The 18,818-nt window shown below is 35.2% G+C and overlaps 1 protein-coding gene across 2 annotated transcripts in view; it reads left to right on the top strand.

Annotated features, from left to right (window-relative positions):
• IL1RAP (interleukin 1 receptor accessory protein) overlaps positions 1-18,577 on the top strand; it is a 124,547-nt gene extending 105,970 nt beyond the window's left edge. Inside the window, exons 9-11 of one of the 2 annotated variants that reach the window (XM_024740299.1) lie at positions 6,441-6,584; positions 7,905-8,048; positions 17,859-18,577. In XM_024740299.1, coding sequence (XP_024596067.1) covers positions 6,441-6,584; positions 7,905-8,048; positions 17,859-18,577 — 1,007 coding nt within the window. Of the gene's footprint in view, positions 1-6,440; positions 6,585-7,904; positions 8,049-10,545; positions 13,806-17,858 lie in introns of those variants that run through there. The other variant, XM_024740304.1, reaches the window with a different exon arrangement.
• Positions 18,578-18,818: the final 241 nt, after the last annotated feature.

Here is an 18,818-nt window from a genome sequence, read left to right on the forward strand (position 1 = left end):
TTTAAATTTTTACATAGAATTATGTTTTTTTCTAATTCTCCATTCAGTTCTGCCATTTGTTTCACATTATTTTGGAATTGTGTTTTTAGATACATACACATTCAGGATTGTTATGTCTTTTCGATGAATGGACTCTTTTAAATTATGACATGTCTTTTTGGTTAATATTCTTTGTCTGATATTAATTTAGCCACTCCAGATTTCTTATAGTTAGCATTTGTATTGTGTATCTTTTTTCATTCTTTTGTTTTATCAATGTCTTCATATTTAATGTACATTTCTTATAGACAGCATATCATTGGGTTTTGGTTTTAATACTATATGATAATTTCTGCCTTTTAATTTATATGTTTAATCCATTTGTCTTTAATGTAATTATTAGTATTATTGGCTTCAAGTCTACCATCTTACTATTTGTTGTCTACATTTACATCTATTGTTTGCTTTTTTCTCCTTCCCTGCCTTCTTGTGGATTAATTGATAATTTCTTAGTATTCTATTTTATCACCTCTTTGGCCTACTGGCTTTACCTCCATGTTTTTTTGTTTTGTTTTGTTTTTTCTATAGTGTTTACAATATTTATCTTGAACTTATCACAATCTGCCTTGAATTAATCACTTTACATATTTTATAAGAACCTTAAAGTGGCATACTTCCATTACTTCTCTCCTGTCTTTTGTTTTATTGTTATAATACATTTCAGTTCTGCATTTATTATAAATGCCACAATACATTGCTATTATTTTTTGCTTTAAATAAGTATCCTTTAAATACATTAAGAACTGAGAAAAAAGATCTTTATATTTATTTACATATTTTCCATTTCTGGCACTATTCATTCTTGGTAACATTTTAGTCTGAAAAACTGTTTAGTATTTCTGGTGGTGCACATCTGCTGGTGACAAATTCTCTCGGCTTTGTTTTAATCTGAAAGTATCTTATTTCATCTTAATTTTTATATTTCAACACTTTATTAACAAAGTTTTCAAATACTTGGAAGATTTGAAAGAATTATACAATGAGCAATCATATATCCTACCTAGAGTCTATCATTTTGCTGTCTTTGCTTTATCACATATCTATCCATTCCTGTATGCATACATTAATGCATCTTATTTTTGATGCCTTTAATGTAGTTACAGACATGAGTAAAAGTTATCACCTAAACCTTTAAGCATCTTATATTATCCAAATTTTAATATTTATTTACAGTTCTCTTGATTTTATTTTTGAGGTAAAACTTGTATAGAGTGACAAATTGCAAAACACAAGTGTATAATTTGACAATTTTTAAGAAATGCGTATATATGTATGTGTGTAACCTAAAATCAAGATATAGAATGTTATCACCATAGATAATAACCTTTCATTCCTTCTCCTTATCAGTCAATCCCTGCTACTCCTACCTCCCCCACCACTGACAAGGCAATGTTCTGATTTTCCTTATCAGAATAGATTATTTTTTCCTCTTCTAGAACTCAGTGTACCTAGACCTATACAGAATGCACTCTTGTATAAAGCTTCTTTCATTCAGAAAATATTCTTAATATTCATGCTGTTGTATCAGTCATTAGCTCCTTCTGTTTGCCAAGGAGTGTTTTTTTAAAAGAATATATCACACCTTATTTATTCATTCTCTGGGTGGAGGACATTTGGGTTGTTCACAGTTTTGAATAGAGCTCCTGTTAATATTCTTATCCAAGTCTCTTTATGGACTTTTATTTCTACTTCTCTGATCTGAATATCTACTGTGGAATTACTGGCTTAGTTTTATCAGAAACTGTCAGACCTTTCTTCCCAAGTGGTAGTATCATTCTGCACTCTCACCGACAGTGTATTCACATCTTTGCCATTTGGTGTTGTTAATCTTAGTTTTAGCCATTTTGGCGAGTTCATGGTGGTAGCTCACTGTAGTTTGTATTTTTCATGTCACTGATGACTAAGATACTGCGTACATTTTCATGTGCTTATTAGTCATTGGTATCTTCTTTTGTGATATGACTATTCAAATATTTTGTTCATTTTATAAGTGAGTTGTTTGTGTTTTCATTATTGAATCTTAGCAGTTCTTTTTTCTATCCTGGATACCAGTTCTTTGTCAGATAGATGCTTTGCAAATACCTTCTCCCAGTCTGTGTCTTGCCAGTTCCTTTCTTCAGTGGTATATTTTAGTGAACAAAGGTTATTACTCTTGATGAGGTGTAATTTATTAATGTTTTCTTTAATGGTATTGTGTTCTGTGTTCTAAGAAATACCCCCAAGTCATCAAGCTTCATCTTTTTTTTTGGGGGGGGGTCTATGATCCATCTCCAATTATTATTATTTTTAATGTATTTTGTGAGGTAGGAATTGAAGTTTAATCTTGTGTTATATGGATATCCAGTTCCAGCACAACTTGTTGGAAAGATTTTTATTTCCTCATTATGTTGCTCTGGTGCCTTTCACTGCGTATATAACTTTAGGTTGGAAGTGTTCTTTTTCTTTTTATTATTTCAGCCCTTTGAAGGTGCAATTCCATTGTCTTATGGCTAATATTATTTCTAATATGAATCAGGCAGGGTTTTCTTGTTATTTTTTAGTCATGTTTCCCTTTATGTACACCCCCTCTCTTTTTCTTTGGCAGGTTTTAAGATTTTCTCTTCATTGTTTTTCAAAACTTACATCATGATACACTTTGCTGTAGTTTTATTTGTATATATCTTCTTTAAGGTTCTTTATACTTCTTAGTTCTGTGAGTATATTTTTTATTTAATTTGAAAAAACCAGCCATTATTTCTTCAAGTATGTTTTGCTCATTCTTTCATTTATTCATCCTTTCCTTTTCTTCTAGTACTTGTTATATTTAGGATAGACCCCTCAGCGTTGTCCCACACGTCACTGAGGTTCTCGTTATTTTTTTTTCCATCCTTTTTTCACTCTGTATTTCACTTAGGATAGTTTCTGCTGACTATTTCTTTCTTGATATCTAATCTGCAGTGTTTTTAATTTCAGGATTTTCTTTTTCAGTTTTTGAATTTATATTTCTCCATCAAAATGTCTGTACTGATATTTCCTATTTGCTCTTATAATGTTCATGGTCTTTTTAAAAATTCAACAGATATATTTATAATACTCATTTTAAAGTATTTATCTCCTAATTCCACATGATAGCCATTTTTATTGGCTATCTTTCTTCTGATTATGGGTCCTTTTTTTTGGCTTTCTTTCTGTCTAGTTGTTTTTTTTAAATTTAATCCTATACTGGACAATATAGATGGTACACTATTGACTGTCTGAATTTTATAAATGCCTGTTAATTTTTGTTCTAAAAGGTAGTTAATTTACTTGCATAACATCTTGCTTATTTGAAGCATCTTGCTTATCTTTCTAGAGTAGGTCCAAACTAGGCTTCTCTCTAAGGCTAGATTGGACCTATTTCTAAGGCATATACTATTTGGGGTCTCTACTTAATACTTGGGGAGCTAAATAAAGTTTCTTCAGTCTGGGTGGTCTTAACTCAAATGTCTCTCAGCCTTGTATGTGCTCCTAAGTTGTTCAGTTCCCAACTCTTTAGCAGTCATTTCTTCCCTGGTGGTTTTTCTTTCACTGGTAGCTCTTCCTTGCCTGACTCTGAGAAGTGTCACCCTTTGTATTTTTCCAAAGACTTGTGGATTTCTAGAGCTCTTTGTCTACATAGTTTTCTTCTCTCCAGTACCCAGGTCTACAAATGCAGTAGTCATGAACTCTACTTTTGATTTCCTCGCTCAGTGTAAATACTGTGTGTCTGTGTCACAGTCCCCAAGGTGCCATTAGGCAAAAAGCCAGGGAGATCATGGGCTTACCTTTTTGTATCCTATCTCTCACATATCACACTCGTACACAACCAGTTGTCCAAATTTGAAAAGTTGTTATTTTAGATATTATGGAGAGAAGGCTACCCCAATCACTTCTCTAAGATCAGAAGCTGAAGTCCAAAATGCACAAATTTTAACACACTATGATAGCCAAACAAATCAGGTGGTTAGCTGGAAATCTGGGCTCTGGAGCCTGCCATTACTATAGAATTGCAAAAGGGATGGAGGGAATTCTGATTCAGAGAGTAACAGCAGAGCAAATCGCTAAATTTTACTCCCTCCTGAATCTGATTATCAGTGAGATCAAAGACAGAAGCAGTTTAAGAGTCCAATTTGGTCAAATTACATCACCTCTTTTGATTGGAAACCCTTTGGTCTGGGATTGCTCAGAGGATCAATGTGGGGCAGACAGAAAATGTGGGCTAAGGGTCATACTTTCCCTACAAGCCGGCAAAGCTGTATATGAAAGCTTTTTAGAGCACTTCCTGAATGTGATTCAAACCATTTAGGAATTCAGACTTGTGAATTATTTGTCTTAAGAGTTCCATTAGTTAAATAACATTAGGAACTTCTTGATATCATCAAGATGGTCCAACAAAATGCAATCTGTAAATATGACACATATAATTGTATGACACAAAATTAAAAAGCTCTACTAGAAATAAAATAGGCAGTAGTAAAATGAATGTGGCAGAGGGAAAGCCATGAGTATAATTTATCTCTTGATCACTAAGCAAGGTAACTATTGATATTAAAAAAAAAATCCATTTTAGGTTAGTGCATCCACTGACCTCTTTTATTTTTCCTTATTGTGAAATGTCCACCCAGAGGGAGCCAAAATAACTGAGCAAATAATGAAGATGACAGTGGGAATTAACCCAGTATGTTGTTAACATGTACTCAGAAATACCAAGGACACAGCAATTTTCATGCTAGCTACTCAGATTGATCTTAGTAAATTCTCATCCACTGCACTGACACAGCTTCTGGCATTTTATCATGGGAATTTTCTTATTTTAAAGCACCATTGTTCATAGGATGAGTACAAGAGTACCTAATAATTCTGCACTGCTGAGTCCTAGGCTGTATCTGCATCAGAATTAGTAGCCAGAATGTAGGATAATGAACTCAAAACTTAATGATTATTCCCTTTAATAAGAGAACTTCAGACTCCACTCCAGGCTGCTCAACATTTTCCCCTTAGAATAGCTACCTGTTTTAAAAGAGATTTTTCCACTAGTGTATGATCAATAATTGAACTTCATTGTAGTGTTGTGCAAAGATCTCTGAACTTTGGAGTCAGGAAGGCTTGATAACAATCCCAGCTTTGAAGAAAGTTTTTCTATGCCTAGTCCTGGCAAACACTTAACACCTATGATGTTCAGGTGCTCAAAGGGGCCTTTTCTCATCACCATACCAGATATACCTCTCCTGCCCCAACCCCTCCCCTAGGTCACTCCATCACATTATCCTGGTTTATTTTTTTTATAACACTGATCACTGTCTAAAAGTAACTATCTTATTTATTTATTTCCACATTTACTTTCCTGCATTAGACTATTAGCCCTAAGAGGGCAGAGACCCTTCCTGTCTTATCTACCATTATAACCTCGACAGCTTCCAGCAAATAGTAGATATCAGTAAGTAATTGTCAAATCAACTAATACATAATTTAAGCCATTTCTGCTTCAGATCCAGTAAATATTTTATTCCATCTCAAACTCTTTAGTTTCATTTTCACAAGCTAATAAAACAGCCAAATGAAGTTACTAATACATAGTATATATAGTACTAGATTTATTTTAAATATCCCAAAAGTGTGTAGTGTTATATCAAGAGATGCTTATTCAGATCCTAGAAATTCTCGGGATAAGATGGATGAAGAAGACATAGTCTCTACCTAGAGGACTGTAAATGTATAGTTTAATGGGGAGTGAGAAAGGGTGGAGAAGCAGGCTTGTGGAATGTGTATCCTAGTAATGTAGACCTGATAGATACTTTCAGGGCCAAGCATACTCAGCATTTGGTGGATGCCCTCATTTTCTGCTCAATGATAATAAGATTGTTGAGGCCTATTGTCAAATATAAAGAAAAAGGAATTAAATTTCTTCCATATGGCACTGGACAAGAGGAGGAAATTAAGACTGTTATAAACACATTAAAATGTTTTCTCAATTCAACTGCTCCAGCAATTAAAATTCTACCAATATCATGGGCTGGTCCAGGTAAGAGATGCACAAACAGAGGATGGAGTTACTTTTCAAAAATAGTTTTGAGGAGATTCAGTTTATGAGTTTAATTGGATGACCTTTTAAATTCTTCTCAATGATAAGATGCTGTTTTAATTTGTATATCATCAAATTCTATTCAAATCATCTAATAGTTAAAAAACACCTTCTATGCCAGTTTCTGGAAACAAAGAGGTAAATATGCCACAGTCTAGTATTAAGACATAGTGCTTAACCTCTACCATGTTATCTTGTTCACACATGTAAGTCAGGTTCATGGCTCAGCTGCTTGGTGTAAACAGCTATTTACAGGATGATGGGTCACCGCAGTGACCACGTACAAATCAGTTTGTTTCTTTGTTGTTCATTCCAATGCTAGCTCCAAGATACACAGTGGAACTGGCGTGTGGTTTTGGAGCCACAGTCCTACTGGTGGTGATTCTCATTGTTGTTTACCATGTTTACTGGCTAGAGATGGTCCTATTTTACCGGGCTCATTTTGGAACGGATGAAACCATTTTAGGTGAGTAATGAAAGTTTGTTGTAAATCTCCCTACTGTCATCTTTAGAAAACATGTTGGCTTGATAAAACCTAGGTTAATTGGAAGATGTAATTAGACTACCTTTTGTTTCAGCCCTTGCTATTGAAAATCTTCCTAATGCATATTATTCTGCTTTCTTGGGTCAATATGTGATTTAGTTTAGATCAGCACTATTCAAATAGAAATATAATGCAAGCCACATACATAATTTAATATTTTTCTAGTGGTCACATAAGGAAAAGTAAAAGAAAAAGTGAAAATAATTTTAATAATATATCTTATCTAATTTAATATATTCCAAATACTATCATTTTAGCTTGTAATTAATATTAAGTTAATAGAGATATTTTAGTCTTATTTTTGGTACTAAAAATCTTCAAAATTCAGTATGTATTGTATTTTACACATATAGCATATCTCAATTCAGACCAACTGCATTTCAAGGGCTCAATAACCACTTGTAGCTTGTGGCTACTGTACTGGACCCTGCATGTCCACACTCTTTGTAACTACAGGTGATCCATGTACCAGAAGCATCACATGGGAGCTTACTAAAAGGAGAATCTAAAGCCTACTCTGAAACAGAAGCTATATTTCAACAGTATCCCGAAATGATTCATATATACACATTAAAGTTTAAGGAGCACTGTTCTAGTGCATATGTGCCTGGTGACAAGAATGAAACATTTAACCTATAGATTCTTAGACCCATCCCATAAAGATTCTCATTGAGTGGGTTTGTGGAAGAGACACAGAACCTGTATTTTTAAGGAGAGGTGATTTTTATAATTAGGCAATTTTGAGAAAGATTGATTCATTGAATCTAGGTATATTCTTAATTGTAGATATTTTCAGGTGTACATAATTTAGACAGTTTCTCAAGGTTTTGCTCAATTTATAATTCTAACATATTAGTGAGTGACATACTAGGACAGGAACTAGAAATTTTCTGCATGCTATTATTGCCAGCACATATGACTGAGTATTTGCTTCCTGATTCTGTTAATTCATAGTTGAATGAGTCAAACCTCACTCATTCTCCACTACAAAATCTGAACTCAGTGATATGAGAGGAGAAGACACATCAGATGAAATTTTCAATTACACCTTAAAATAGTCATTTTGCCCGGAGACCTGTCACAGGTGGGAAATCATACTGAAATCTGTCAGCTAATTTATATAAGTAAAAAATGAAAATGTCAAATATTCAAAAGTTCGATTTCAGAAAAAAATGCAATACTATTGAGGAACATTCCTAATTTATATTGGATCTGTGTTTTCTGTTTTTTAATTTTTGCTAGATGGGAAGGAATATGATATTTATGTATCCTATGCAAGGAATGCTGAAGAAGAAGAATTTGTATTACTGACCCTCCGTGGAGTCTTGGAGAATGAATTTGGATACAAGCTGTGCATCTTTGACCGAGACAGTCTGCCTGGGGGAAGTAGGTATTTCAGATGAATATAGGTGATGCTACACTTAAAGGCAGAGAAGATCCTTAGCTTTGGGTCATGTACAAGAGTCATGGTACAGCTCTATGTTGGCATCTTTGGACATTTAAATGTCCAATGCTTTGATGTAATAGACAGACTCTAGGAATAAATCTACATTGTAAGATGTAGACTATAAGTACAGTTTATGGTATTAAAATATTTTCCCAGGTAAGCTTTAAAAACTTAGTGTCAAAAAAGTGTAGATGCATGGTGGATTAGCGCTCTAAGTACCACAGCTTTAAACATTTTGTTTACTCACGTTTAGATTTTTAGAAGGTTTAGCTAATTTGCATTAATCTGCCTCTAATTTTTTCGTAAAGACTGAGTTTAAACAAAACACTTTTATAAAGACTGAGGTTTACTCAATTTTACTAAAAATGAGGTGCAGAAGACAGTGCATGGAATCCTTCTTTATATTACTTACTGATAGTAAGTAGAATGTTTCCCTGTGGCATTTGCTAATGTCCTTTTCTTCACCCTTGTTTTCTGGCAAACCAGTGCTGCTCAAATCCCCCCTTTCCTTGTGTCTGTTTCTTCCTTTCTATCAGATCACACGTTTGAGATAAGCTTAACATTTTACAAAGGCCAGTATATTCTAATAGGTTTTTTAAAAAGTTAGAAATGCTGAATGATTTTAAATAAAAGTATACCTCTAATTTTCAGATCCAAACAGTAACACATAAAGTGATTGATAGTACATTTGAGTCTGTTTTATAAATGCACAGTAACGCTCCTAAACCCATTGTTAAACTCCATACTGGTAAAAATGCATGTAATGTCTCTAATCTTTACAACAAACTAATTTATTTTCTCCCCCTAAAATCCTGTTTAATCACTTAACATGTTTTTTAAGGTTACATTGGTAATTAAGATAAAGAATAGACATTAATGTTTATTCTTATTTTGAATTAGCTGGATCACTTACTGTATCTCCCCATTCATCACCCAAAAGTCCATCAATGCTTCTGTTCTACAGCAGATGTCTCTTTCAGTATAATTTTGCCAGGAAATGGTGACTTGACTATATAGTTAAAGGATAAATCCCACTCATTTCAAGGCTTAAACTCCTAAATAATTTATTTATCTATTTATTCATTCATACAGCCATTCAACAGATATTTACTACTGTGTGAAAAGTTATATAAAGATACATAGTAGAACAACAATGTAAGACCCTCCAGTAGGGATCGATAGTTCTTTGAAGAATTCAGGTTCTACATAATTACTCTTGCATCTTGCTTTTGATCCTTGTGGTCTTTTGCATTCTCCCTGCTGTTCTCACTCAGTCCCTTTGCCTCTGGGTCTCTCTCCCTGCTTACACACAGTCAGCCTCCAGGAATACTGCTTGGAGTAGGCAATCACTTATTCCTGGATTCTCCTCTAGGCTGCACATGCTATTTTAATTGCAAATCTTTCCCCACTGCCTCTGTACCTGCGAAGATTAAGGTGCAAAATGACTGCTTAGGGGAGTATTGTAAGCCTTGAAATAGCTTTCCATAACACTGGTGCATTCCCTGGAGTTGGCTTCTATCTGAACCCCAGGTAAAGGATTATTCAGTCCTTGATAAGCAACCTCAAGGAGATAGATTATTCCCAAGAATTTAGTGATAGGAGCTAATCAGAGCCCTTGACAACGAAATAAAATTACACTACACTTCCATTTTCCCTGCGTTTTCTTCTTCGTTTTGGACACGAAGAAAGCGTTTGCCTGTTAGCGAAGGCACACACATCAGCTGGCAGCTGCCGAAACACATGGCTTCACAGTAATGATAGGAGTTTAAAGAGAAAGATTCAGGGACTAATTTAGGCTCCAGAACAAGCTGAGCTGAGAATGTGTTACCAGCCAAAATGCCATTCAGTTGACTAGATTTTCTTAATTTCCTATTCCAATGACATAGTGATACTAGTCTGAGTCGGGGAGGTGTCTGGCAGTAGAGAGTTTCAAAAAATGAAGAGTTCTACTCTTGCTGTCCTGTGTTAGTGAAAAATGAACTTCTATGACTTTGACTCTATGATGTATATTTTTTGATTGCTCACTGGCACTAGAGAGTTAATACACGGGTGTCTTTGGGGAGAAAGGGCTCAGGAGCTGATTTTGCTGGGCCACGACATGTAACACGGTTTGAAGAAATTGATTTCAGTACAACCCACTCATCCTTCACGTCCCGAATAATGCTTTTGAAGACCAAGGTCATAGAAATACATTTTGGCTTTAGGCTTGTTTAGAACTCTTTTGGGGTTGGAATATGTACATATAGATTCTGTTCCCCGGAGGAGAGTGATATTTTGTGAACAGAGTGATTGGGACTAAGGACTAAGTGTTCTTCGTAAAAAGTTTCACCTCAGTTCTCAGTCTGTTACCCTAATTTCTTTTCACTTGCTCCTCAAGCCCTGTACCTTGGGGGAGTTCTTGGCCAACACTAATCCCCATGGTGTTTTCTTTCCCAGTTGTCACAGACGAGACCTTGAGCTTCATTCAGAAAAGCAGACGCCTCCTGGTTGTCCTAAGCCCCAACTACGTGCTCCAGGGAACCCAAGCCCTCCTGGAGCTCAAGGCTGGCCTAGAAAACATGGCCTCTCGGGGCAACATCAACGTCATTTTAGTACAGTACAAAGCTGTGAAGGAAACGAAGGTGAAAGAGCTGAAGAGGGCTAAGACGGTGCTCACGGTCATTAAATGGAAAGGGGAGAAATCCAAATATCCGCAGGGCAGATTTTGGAAGCAGCTGCAGGTGGCCATGCCAGTGAAGAAAATTTCCAGGTGGTCTAGAAGTGGCGAGCAGGGTCTCTCCTATTCATCCTTGAAAAATGTATGAAAGGGCCAGTGAAAGGGGTAAAAAGATCCAAGGGTACTCCAGGAAGGAAGAATTCCCCCTTCTTTATTCCCAATGTATTGCTTCATGGACAGAAAAAAATTCTATGGAAGCCTCCCCATAGAGATAAATTCAGGGTGACTGTAGGAAGAGCTGTTCTGCTTCCTCAGGCAATAGTAAGGCTTAGAATGCTGGTGCCACCTCCTGTCACCAGCGTCTGATGTCACTATGTTCTTTGCAAAGACCTGGTTGATGCGAATTTCCCCTTCTGCATCCTGCATTCCTGTCCCTACTCATCTCTATCCTCTCTCTCTCTCTTTTGAAATAATCTTAACATTATGGGGCAGCCTTTGCTGTGGATTTAAAGACCCCTTAAAGATGAGTCATCTGTTAACAGGGTCATTATGAGTTTCCAAGTACAGTTTTCTTTTTCTTTTATTTTTACTCATCCATTAAAAAGGTAATCAGGGCCTAAATTTATTTTAGCTAAGGATAAAAACTCTTTTGCTCATTCAGCTGTATCAGACACCCTCATAGCAAGACTGACACCACTTAGGACGATACAAAGCAGAGTAACTGAAAATGTTCCTTAGACAGCAATTGGTTTAAAGGGCTTGCCTGAATTGTCTCCTACTATGCAACCCATGTCCTCTATCTCAGGTAATTGATATCGTATTTGTCAACTTGAAAAATGTATAGTAATTTTTATTAAACTCCCGATTATCTGTAGGTTGACCCATACTTAGCATTCCATCTCCCTACCTACTGCATCTTGTGTCAGTCATTGGGAGTTTGCAGGTGGTTCCTCACTTGGTTCAGTCGGATAGGAAGCTTCTCTTAATGGTGCTAATACCAAGTAAAATAACAGCAAAAAGCTTTTAGGGCCTTTTCTGTCTTATGAGAAAAGCACAACAGGGTGTTTGTCAATTTGTCTTTTAATCTCAACCTTGCTAATGTGAATATTAGGAAAGTCATTTCTCATTTGTTTCTGTCTCCCCATTGTAAAGTGTGAAAGCTGGACTTAGTGACCTTGAGAGTGCTTTTAGCATGAATATTCTAAGAGCATTAACTGGACCCCAAGCATTTTTCATATTTTATTCACTGGTACAGTTAATCCACTCACTCCAAACAAGTCAGTCTGAATAGTCACTGTTAATGAAACATGTTTTAGTTTGTTTTAAGTAAAGTTTAACTGTTCTTAAGACTTGGAAAAGTGAAAACTAAGTCCAGAGTTTACAGAGTGGTGAATATCTATGTTACATATAGTTTTAAAAACATATGTATGTATATACACACAAGAATTATATATGTATATATATTGCATATATATACACATGAATTACATATATATACATATATACATACATGAATTGTATATATTATATATAAATATATATATATACACATACTCACACTATATATACACATACAGACATATGACTTTAAATAGTCATTGGCACAATATTAAGAATTACTGGAACTCTTATCCAGTTTTTAAATTACCTTCTTTACTGTAATATTTTTGTGTCAGTGTTTTCTGTACATTAATATTTGTGAATTCACAGCTCACAGAGTGGTAGTTGTTGTTAGCTTTTGCTCTCCCTAAATTAGTATAAATAACTTACTACTGCCACAGTTGATCTGGGTGCAACGGAATCTCTTGTGCACAGAGCTTCCACGGTCACTGCTAAGCAGTAGTCAGCCCTCTGGCATTAACTGATCATCTACTATGTTCTGAGCACACACACGTAGAAGGTAAGCTATATTAATCTTAGTGCTCAACTACTGGAGAGATAAATCTCTGTTTGGACTGTTAAGTAATACAGGAAAAGAAAATAAAAATACCTATAAATAAGACTCGGTATCCTATGAAAAATGAGAATTCATAATTTAAGGAGATCCTTATCTTAATAGCATGAATGTTGATAAGCAATTCTAATACTATCTACTACATTTGTGTCCTCCTGAGGTATTAAAGTCTATTTAATAAATCATTTTTCTACAGAGGAGTTAATGATTATTTTAAATTAAAAATACCTTCATGAATCATTGACCATAAGCCTATGGTATGGGGTCACTCTTGGATCTAACTTTTTTAGCCTTATTAATGCTTTACTTTATTAGAAACCACAATTACTCCTCTTATTAACCCTTCACTCACAAGACCAGAGGAGAGCTGACTTCAGATAAGATTTGAATATCAATTCTAGGATGAATTTTAGGTAAATGAAGGACAGCCCCATTACCAAGGGGCTGTTCTCTTGCCAATGCTGCATTCTTTTTGCACTTTTGAATTTTATATTTGCCCCAAATGCTGTTTGGTACCCCTAGAAACTTCTTGATGCTTCTTGTCCTATTTATATTCCTGTATTTGGTACTGAAATTTTCCAAATCTAGAGCAACTCAAATCTAAATGCTATGTCTCATATTAAGATAATTTTGTTTCAAGATTTTTTTATTTTATGTCCCAGAAGATGCCCAATACAGATTATCTGAGTGAGATGGAGAAACATAATTTGGAGAACAAGAAGAAATCGCTCTCTAATGTTAAAAATAAAAGTATCTAATGTTAAAAAGAAAAACCTTAATGGTTTTAGATATATGATATAAAGACCTTCTGCACCCGTTAACAAAAAACCATGATATATAGAGTGTCTAATTACACAGTCATATAAAATTATTTAATATTTTTCTGCGTTGTAATTTAGATGATTCCCTAGGAGTCTAATAAACTAGGACTTCATTGTATTGGGGAACAAAAGCATTACTCCACTTGTTAATTATCTATTTTCTTTCCATAGGTTTTCATATATTATCTTTTTTATTTTATTCATAAATTTTGTATTTTCCATTTTCCAATGATTTGTAAATTTGTTTATTTTAAAAATAAACCATTTATTTTAAGCTTTGAATTTTATTTTGTGCATGTGTTTTATGTCTTTATTTTCATGTTTGGGCATAAGAAATGAGAATACAAAGATTAATGATACACTTAGAAAAAGAAATGTTATGAGACATTAATTTTCTCTTTCTGAGAAAAATCTAAGAAAACCAGGAACTTCAACTCAAGAACATTTTTTTTTACATGTGAGTAAATGAGTTACTTAATTAAAATGGGTTGATCTAGTGTACCAGACGTGTGTGTGTGTATGTGTGTGTGTGTGTGTGTGTGTGTGTATGTGTGTATGTATCTGTGTGTGTGTGTGTGTGGATTGAGAGAGCTCTCCAGAATCAGAGGGGGAGAGAGAGAGAGATGGGGAATGGAGACAGAGAGAATAACAGAGAGGCAGAGAGAGAGAGGAGAGAGTTTTAAAATAAAGACACAAGCCTATTCCTTTTTTGTTCAACTTGAAACTTGGGCAGCTTACAGTAATCTCTTACCTTTTATAGGTTTTAATACAACCTTAAGGCAGTTGCTTTGAAAGGAAATCAATTAACTAATGCCTTGCCGTTAGTTAATAGGTGATAATTTGAATCAAATATGCATTTCTATCACAAATTTCAAACAAATCAGTGATAAATATTTGGAAAGGCATTTTCTTTTGAGTTAATATTAAGTCTGTAGTGACAGGAAAGATTTCTTGCTCTTTTAAAAAAAATCTTATTCATTTATTCCAAGATTATTTATTGGATCTCTATAACTGAGCTGGTTAGCTTAGTAAAAATTTTCCTACTGAAGAATTTCCCAGTTTCAAACCAGTCTCCAAAGAGTAGACTTAAGATCAATGGATGCAAGTTACAAGAAAACAATTTCTACTCATTTAAGAAGCAACTGTAAAGCAAAGCTAAACAATAATGTATTTCACAGTCTTTGGAGATATTAGCCCCACCGCCATTACTAGAGATGTACAAGCAGAGATTTGATGGATCTTATTGAGATTTTGTAAAAGGTTTTTTTGCATTGTATAAGTAATGATGATCCTGAAGTTGCTTCCAACTTTGAAAATGACTTGCTGGAACACAGTGGTGACTATTTTCAATATCAGCAGTTTCAATATCAATAGTTTGGATATGATGGCTACCTGGCTGTTACTGACCCTATTAAAACTTTTAAGATGTATTTTTCAGTCACTTACTGAAGTTACTAAGTCTTTGACACAAGTAAACTTGCAGTATAACAGAAGAGACATGTTCAGCAACTTGTCTGTCTATTTCTCTGTTTCTACTCAAGGGATATGAGGTATTTTTAGCATGGGCTAACAGATTAAGTATTCCAGTAGTATTTTTTAAACTGAATAGACAGAATTTTAAAAATTAAAATCCACATTTTAAGGTGGTTCTGTAAAGTTACCATTAGAATCAATCATTAGTCTATACATTATTTTTATATGTTCTTTATGTATTATTTTTATTGTTATAAACAATATATAATATTGTTATTAACTATAATAATATTGTTATTCAATTTCGTATTATTATTATTGAATAATAATTGAATCAAGGTGATTAATTCAAAAGTGCACCATGCACTAGATATTTACGTATAGGTATCAATGAATTGTCTAACAGTCCTACAATTCTGCTCTCATTATGTACATTTTATAGATGGATGAACTCAAACTTTTAAAGATATTAAAATAAATGATTATACTATTAAGACAAAATATTAAGATAAATGGAGAAACCAATATTTGAATTCAGGTTCATCTTCCAAATTAGTTGCCCCCATTTTTTTTATCTGTACTTCAAGTTTTAAGAGAGAGAGAAAGAGGTTTGCTACTCTTTCATACACCAGTAAACTAGACAAAGAACAAATTTACAGCCCTAGTTTTCTTTTGGTTTTCTTTCTACTTTCAAGTTAATACCAAGGAGATTACAACTTTTACACTCTGGAGTGTTCTGGAACAGTGAAGAGCTCTAGATCAGAAACTGTGACTTCAAAACCAATTTAGTTACGACACCAGAAAACTGATCTTATCCATCTACAGCCACACCTCAGTTTTGTTTTTTTTTTTTGAACGAAACAGAATAAACGACCTAATTTAAGATGCCCTCGCCAAATAATACTCAGCATTAAAAAATAGTAATGATTAACATCCTCAAATATGAAGTTTGACAATATGGAAGATAATAAAATAGGCCATAAAGGAGGCAGTTTCCTTCAAAGTACTATGTGAATACCCCTAGTTATAGCCCAACCCTTATCTGAGAAGCATATCCTATATCCATTCCACAATGTCTGGAATTCCACAATTCATATTTGGTTTTTGTTTTTTGTTTTTTTTTTAGCATTACCCTCTCTCAAATGCAAATCCTCCATTTTCAGGGTGAGGTACCAAAATTAAAAACAAACAAAAAAAGCCATAGGCTTTAAAGACAATTTTCTTGAGAGGATCTAAGACAATGTTTTATTTTCAACAGTGGTACCATCACTGGACAGAGCAAACATTTTTCTAAAGTGACTATTTTGAAGTGAAACACCCACACCCACACTCACTCACACTCCCCCCACATACAATTTGAGTGCACATGTTCCTTTTGTTGAAAAACTATCCATGTTATCTAAGGGTTATATCATATTTATCATGATACAGGAGAAACAGTAGAGTTCCTACCCTTACATTCTCAGATTTATGAAAGGCAGCAACATAAAATTCTGAGCAGCACCAGAGAGCACAAAGGAGTTACCAAGACACACACACACACACACACACACACACACACACACACACACGCGGGCTTTGAAGATAAGTGAAAATTTAGATTTATCTTTTAAGAGTACAACAAAAATTGTCTAAAACACTTAATGCTCTTGATAAAACCAGTCAAAAGTTCTTAAACATTGAGCATGTTTCATTTGATTTTCCTTCAAATTCATGTTAAGTTCATCAACTGGAAATAAATAATCCGGTAAAGAGCACAGTTCCTTCATTCCCTGTCAAATTCATGATCCAATTCACTGAAAACTTCCAGCTTGTCTTCACAGGCTGAAAAGTTTCTCTGTCAGTGTTTTACCCCTGGCCTCAAAAGCATAGGCACTCAACCTCATGGTCTGTCCACAGTACCTGTTTTCAGAGTTGTCAATGGCTGCCATTTATAAATTTGGAATTCCTTTCCTTTAGAAAATCACGTTGTTTAAGCTCCTAACTCTCACAGTGAGTTAAGCACTCCATTTATCTCAAGTACTTTCCAGTGGGTTCTGTCCAAATTCACCTCAATAACTATTAGAATTGAATGCTTCATGCAGAGTCTCAACTTATTGCCTGATTTTTACCAGTCATTTTTGTCATCATTGTTGACCCTTTCATTGATTTCCAGGCCAATCCTTCACACATACACACAAGAGAAAAAGAAAGGGTATTTTGGTTGACAACACGGTCAATACTATGAACTGTCTGCTATATCCAAACATTTTAAGTAGCAAGAACTATAACTCTGTGGATCTTAGGAGGTAGTAATGCCCTATTGACCTTTGCTGATAAGACTGTGTCTGGAGCATTATGTTCAGTCCTGTTCAGGGTACTATTTTTAGGAGACACTTATATATACTGAATATTATTAAGAGAAAAATTATAAAAGTGGGGAAGAGACTTGATACTGCATCATACGGAGAATAACATAAAATTCATGAAGTCATTTAATCTAGAGAAGAGAAGAAAATACAATGAGATCACAAGAATTATGAAATATTTCAGATATTTTAAAATGTCAGATCCAAGACCACTGGACAAAAGTGGAAAGAATTTCAAAACAAGAAATTATGTACCAACGGAGCTGAAATCAGCTGCTTTTAGAGGTGGTTAATTCCTCATCCTTAAAGGTAGCAGATACTTTGCAACCATTGATAACAGTAGTGTAGATGAGATTCCTTACCTGGGTAGATTATTTAACACTTAGATCTTATATTCTCAAGTGTTCATGGCCTGTCCTTTGCAGGATTGTCAACAATGAACTGAAACCTATATAAGTTTTCACTAGGCATTGTCCTATCTTTCCATTTTCCTATAGATACAGTGGAAGCAGTTTTTGACTTCATTCAAAGGAGCCGGAGGATGATTGTTGTCCTGAGCCCAGATTATGTGACAGAAAAGAGCATCAGCATGCTGGAGTTCAAACTGGGTGTCATGTGTCAGAACTCCATTGCCACCAAGCTCATTGTGGTTGAGTATCGTCCCCTTGAGCATCCACACCCAAGCATCCTGCAGCTGAAAGAGTCTGTGTCTTTTGTGAGCTGGAAGGGAGAAAAGTCTAAACATTCTGGTTCTAAATTCTGGAAGGCCTTGCGATTGGCTCTTCCTCTGAGAAGTCTGAGTGCCAGCTCTGGCTGGAATGAGAGCTGCTCTTCGCAGTCTGACATCAGTCTGGACCACGTTCAAAGGAGGAGAAGTCGTTTGAAAGAGCCCCCAGGACTCCAGAGCTCAGGCAGGGCTGCAGATGCCTCTCCAGCCCCAGACACGATGTCCAAGCACAGAGGGAAGCCCTCTGCAGCCTGTCGCTGCTGTGTCACCTACTGTGAAGGAGAGAGTCAGCTTAGGAGCAAAAGCCGGGCAGAGATTCATACCCAGCCCCAGTGGGAGACACACCTCTGTAAGCCTGTTCCCCAAGAGTCAGAAACTCAATGGATACAAAATGGCAACAGATTGGAACCCCCTGCTCCCCAGATCTCAGCCCTTGCTCTTCACCATTTCACGGATTTATCCAACAACAATGACTTTTATATCCTATAATTACTGTGTGGTGGTGGGTGGCTGCTATTTCTACCAGCCCATTTTGTTTCATGAACCTATGGGAATAATTGATATTTTTATCATCTAATGGACTATCAGATTGTGCCCCCTTTATTGATTTTTAAAAACTATTTATTTCTAGGAGACAAAAGATCCGAAGGACCCGAATCCAGACTTATTGCCTCTAACGGCCTCAGAAGAGCACACTCTTCTTGGGCCCTAGAAGGTCAGTATGTGCAAG

Source organism: Neophocaena asiaeorientalis, unplaced genomic scaffold, assembly GCF_003031525.2.
Source record: "Neophocaena asiaeorientalis asiaeorientalis breed wild unplaced genomic scaffold, Neophocaena_asiaeorientalis_V1.1 scaffold723, whole genome shotgun sequence".
Lineage (NCBI taxonomy): Eukaryota > Metazoa > Chordata > Mammalia > Artiodactyla > Phocoenidae > Neophocaena > Neophocaena asiaeorientalis.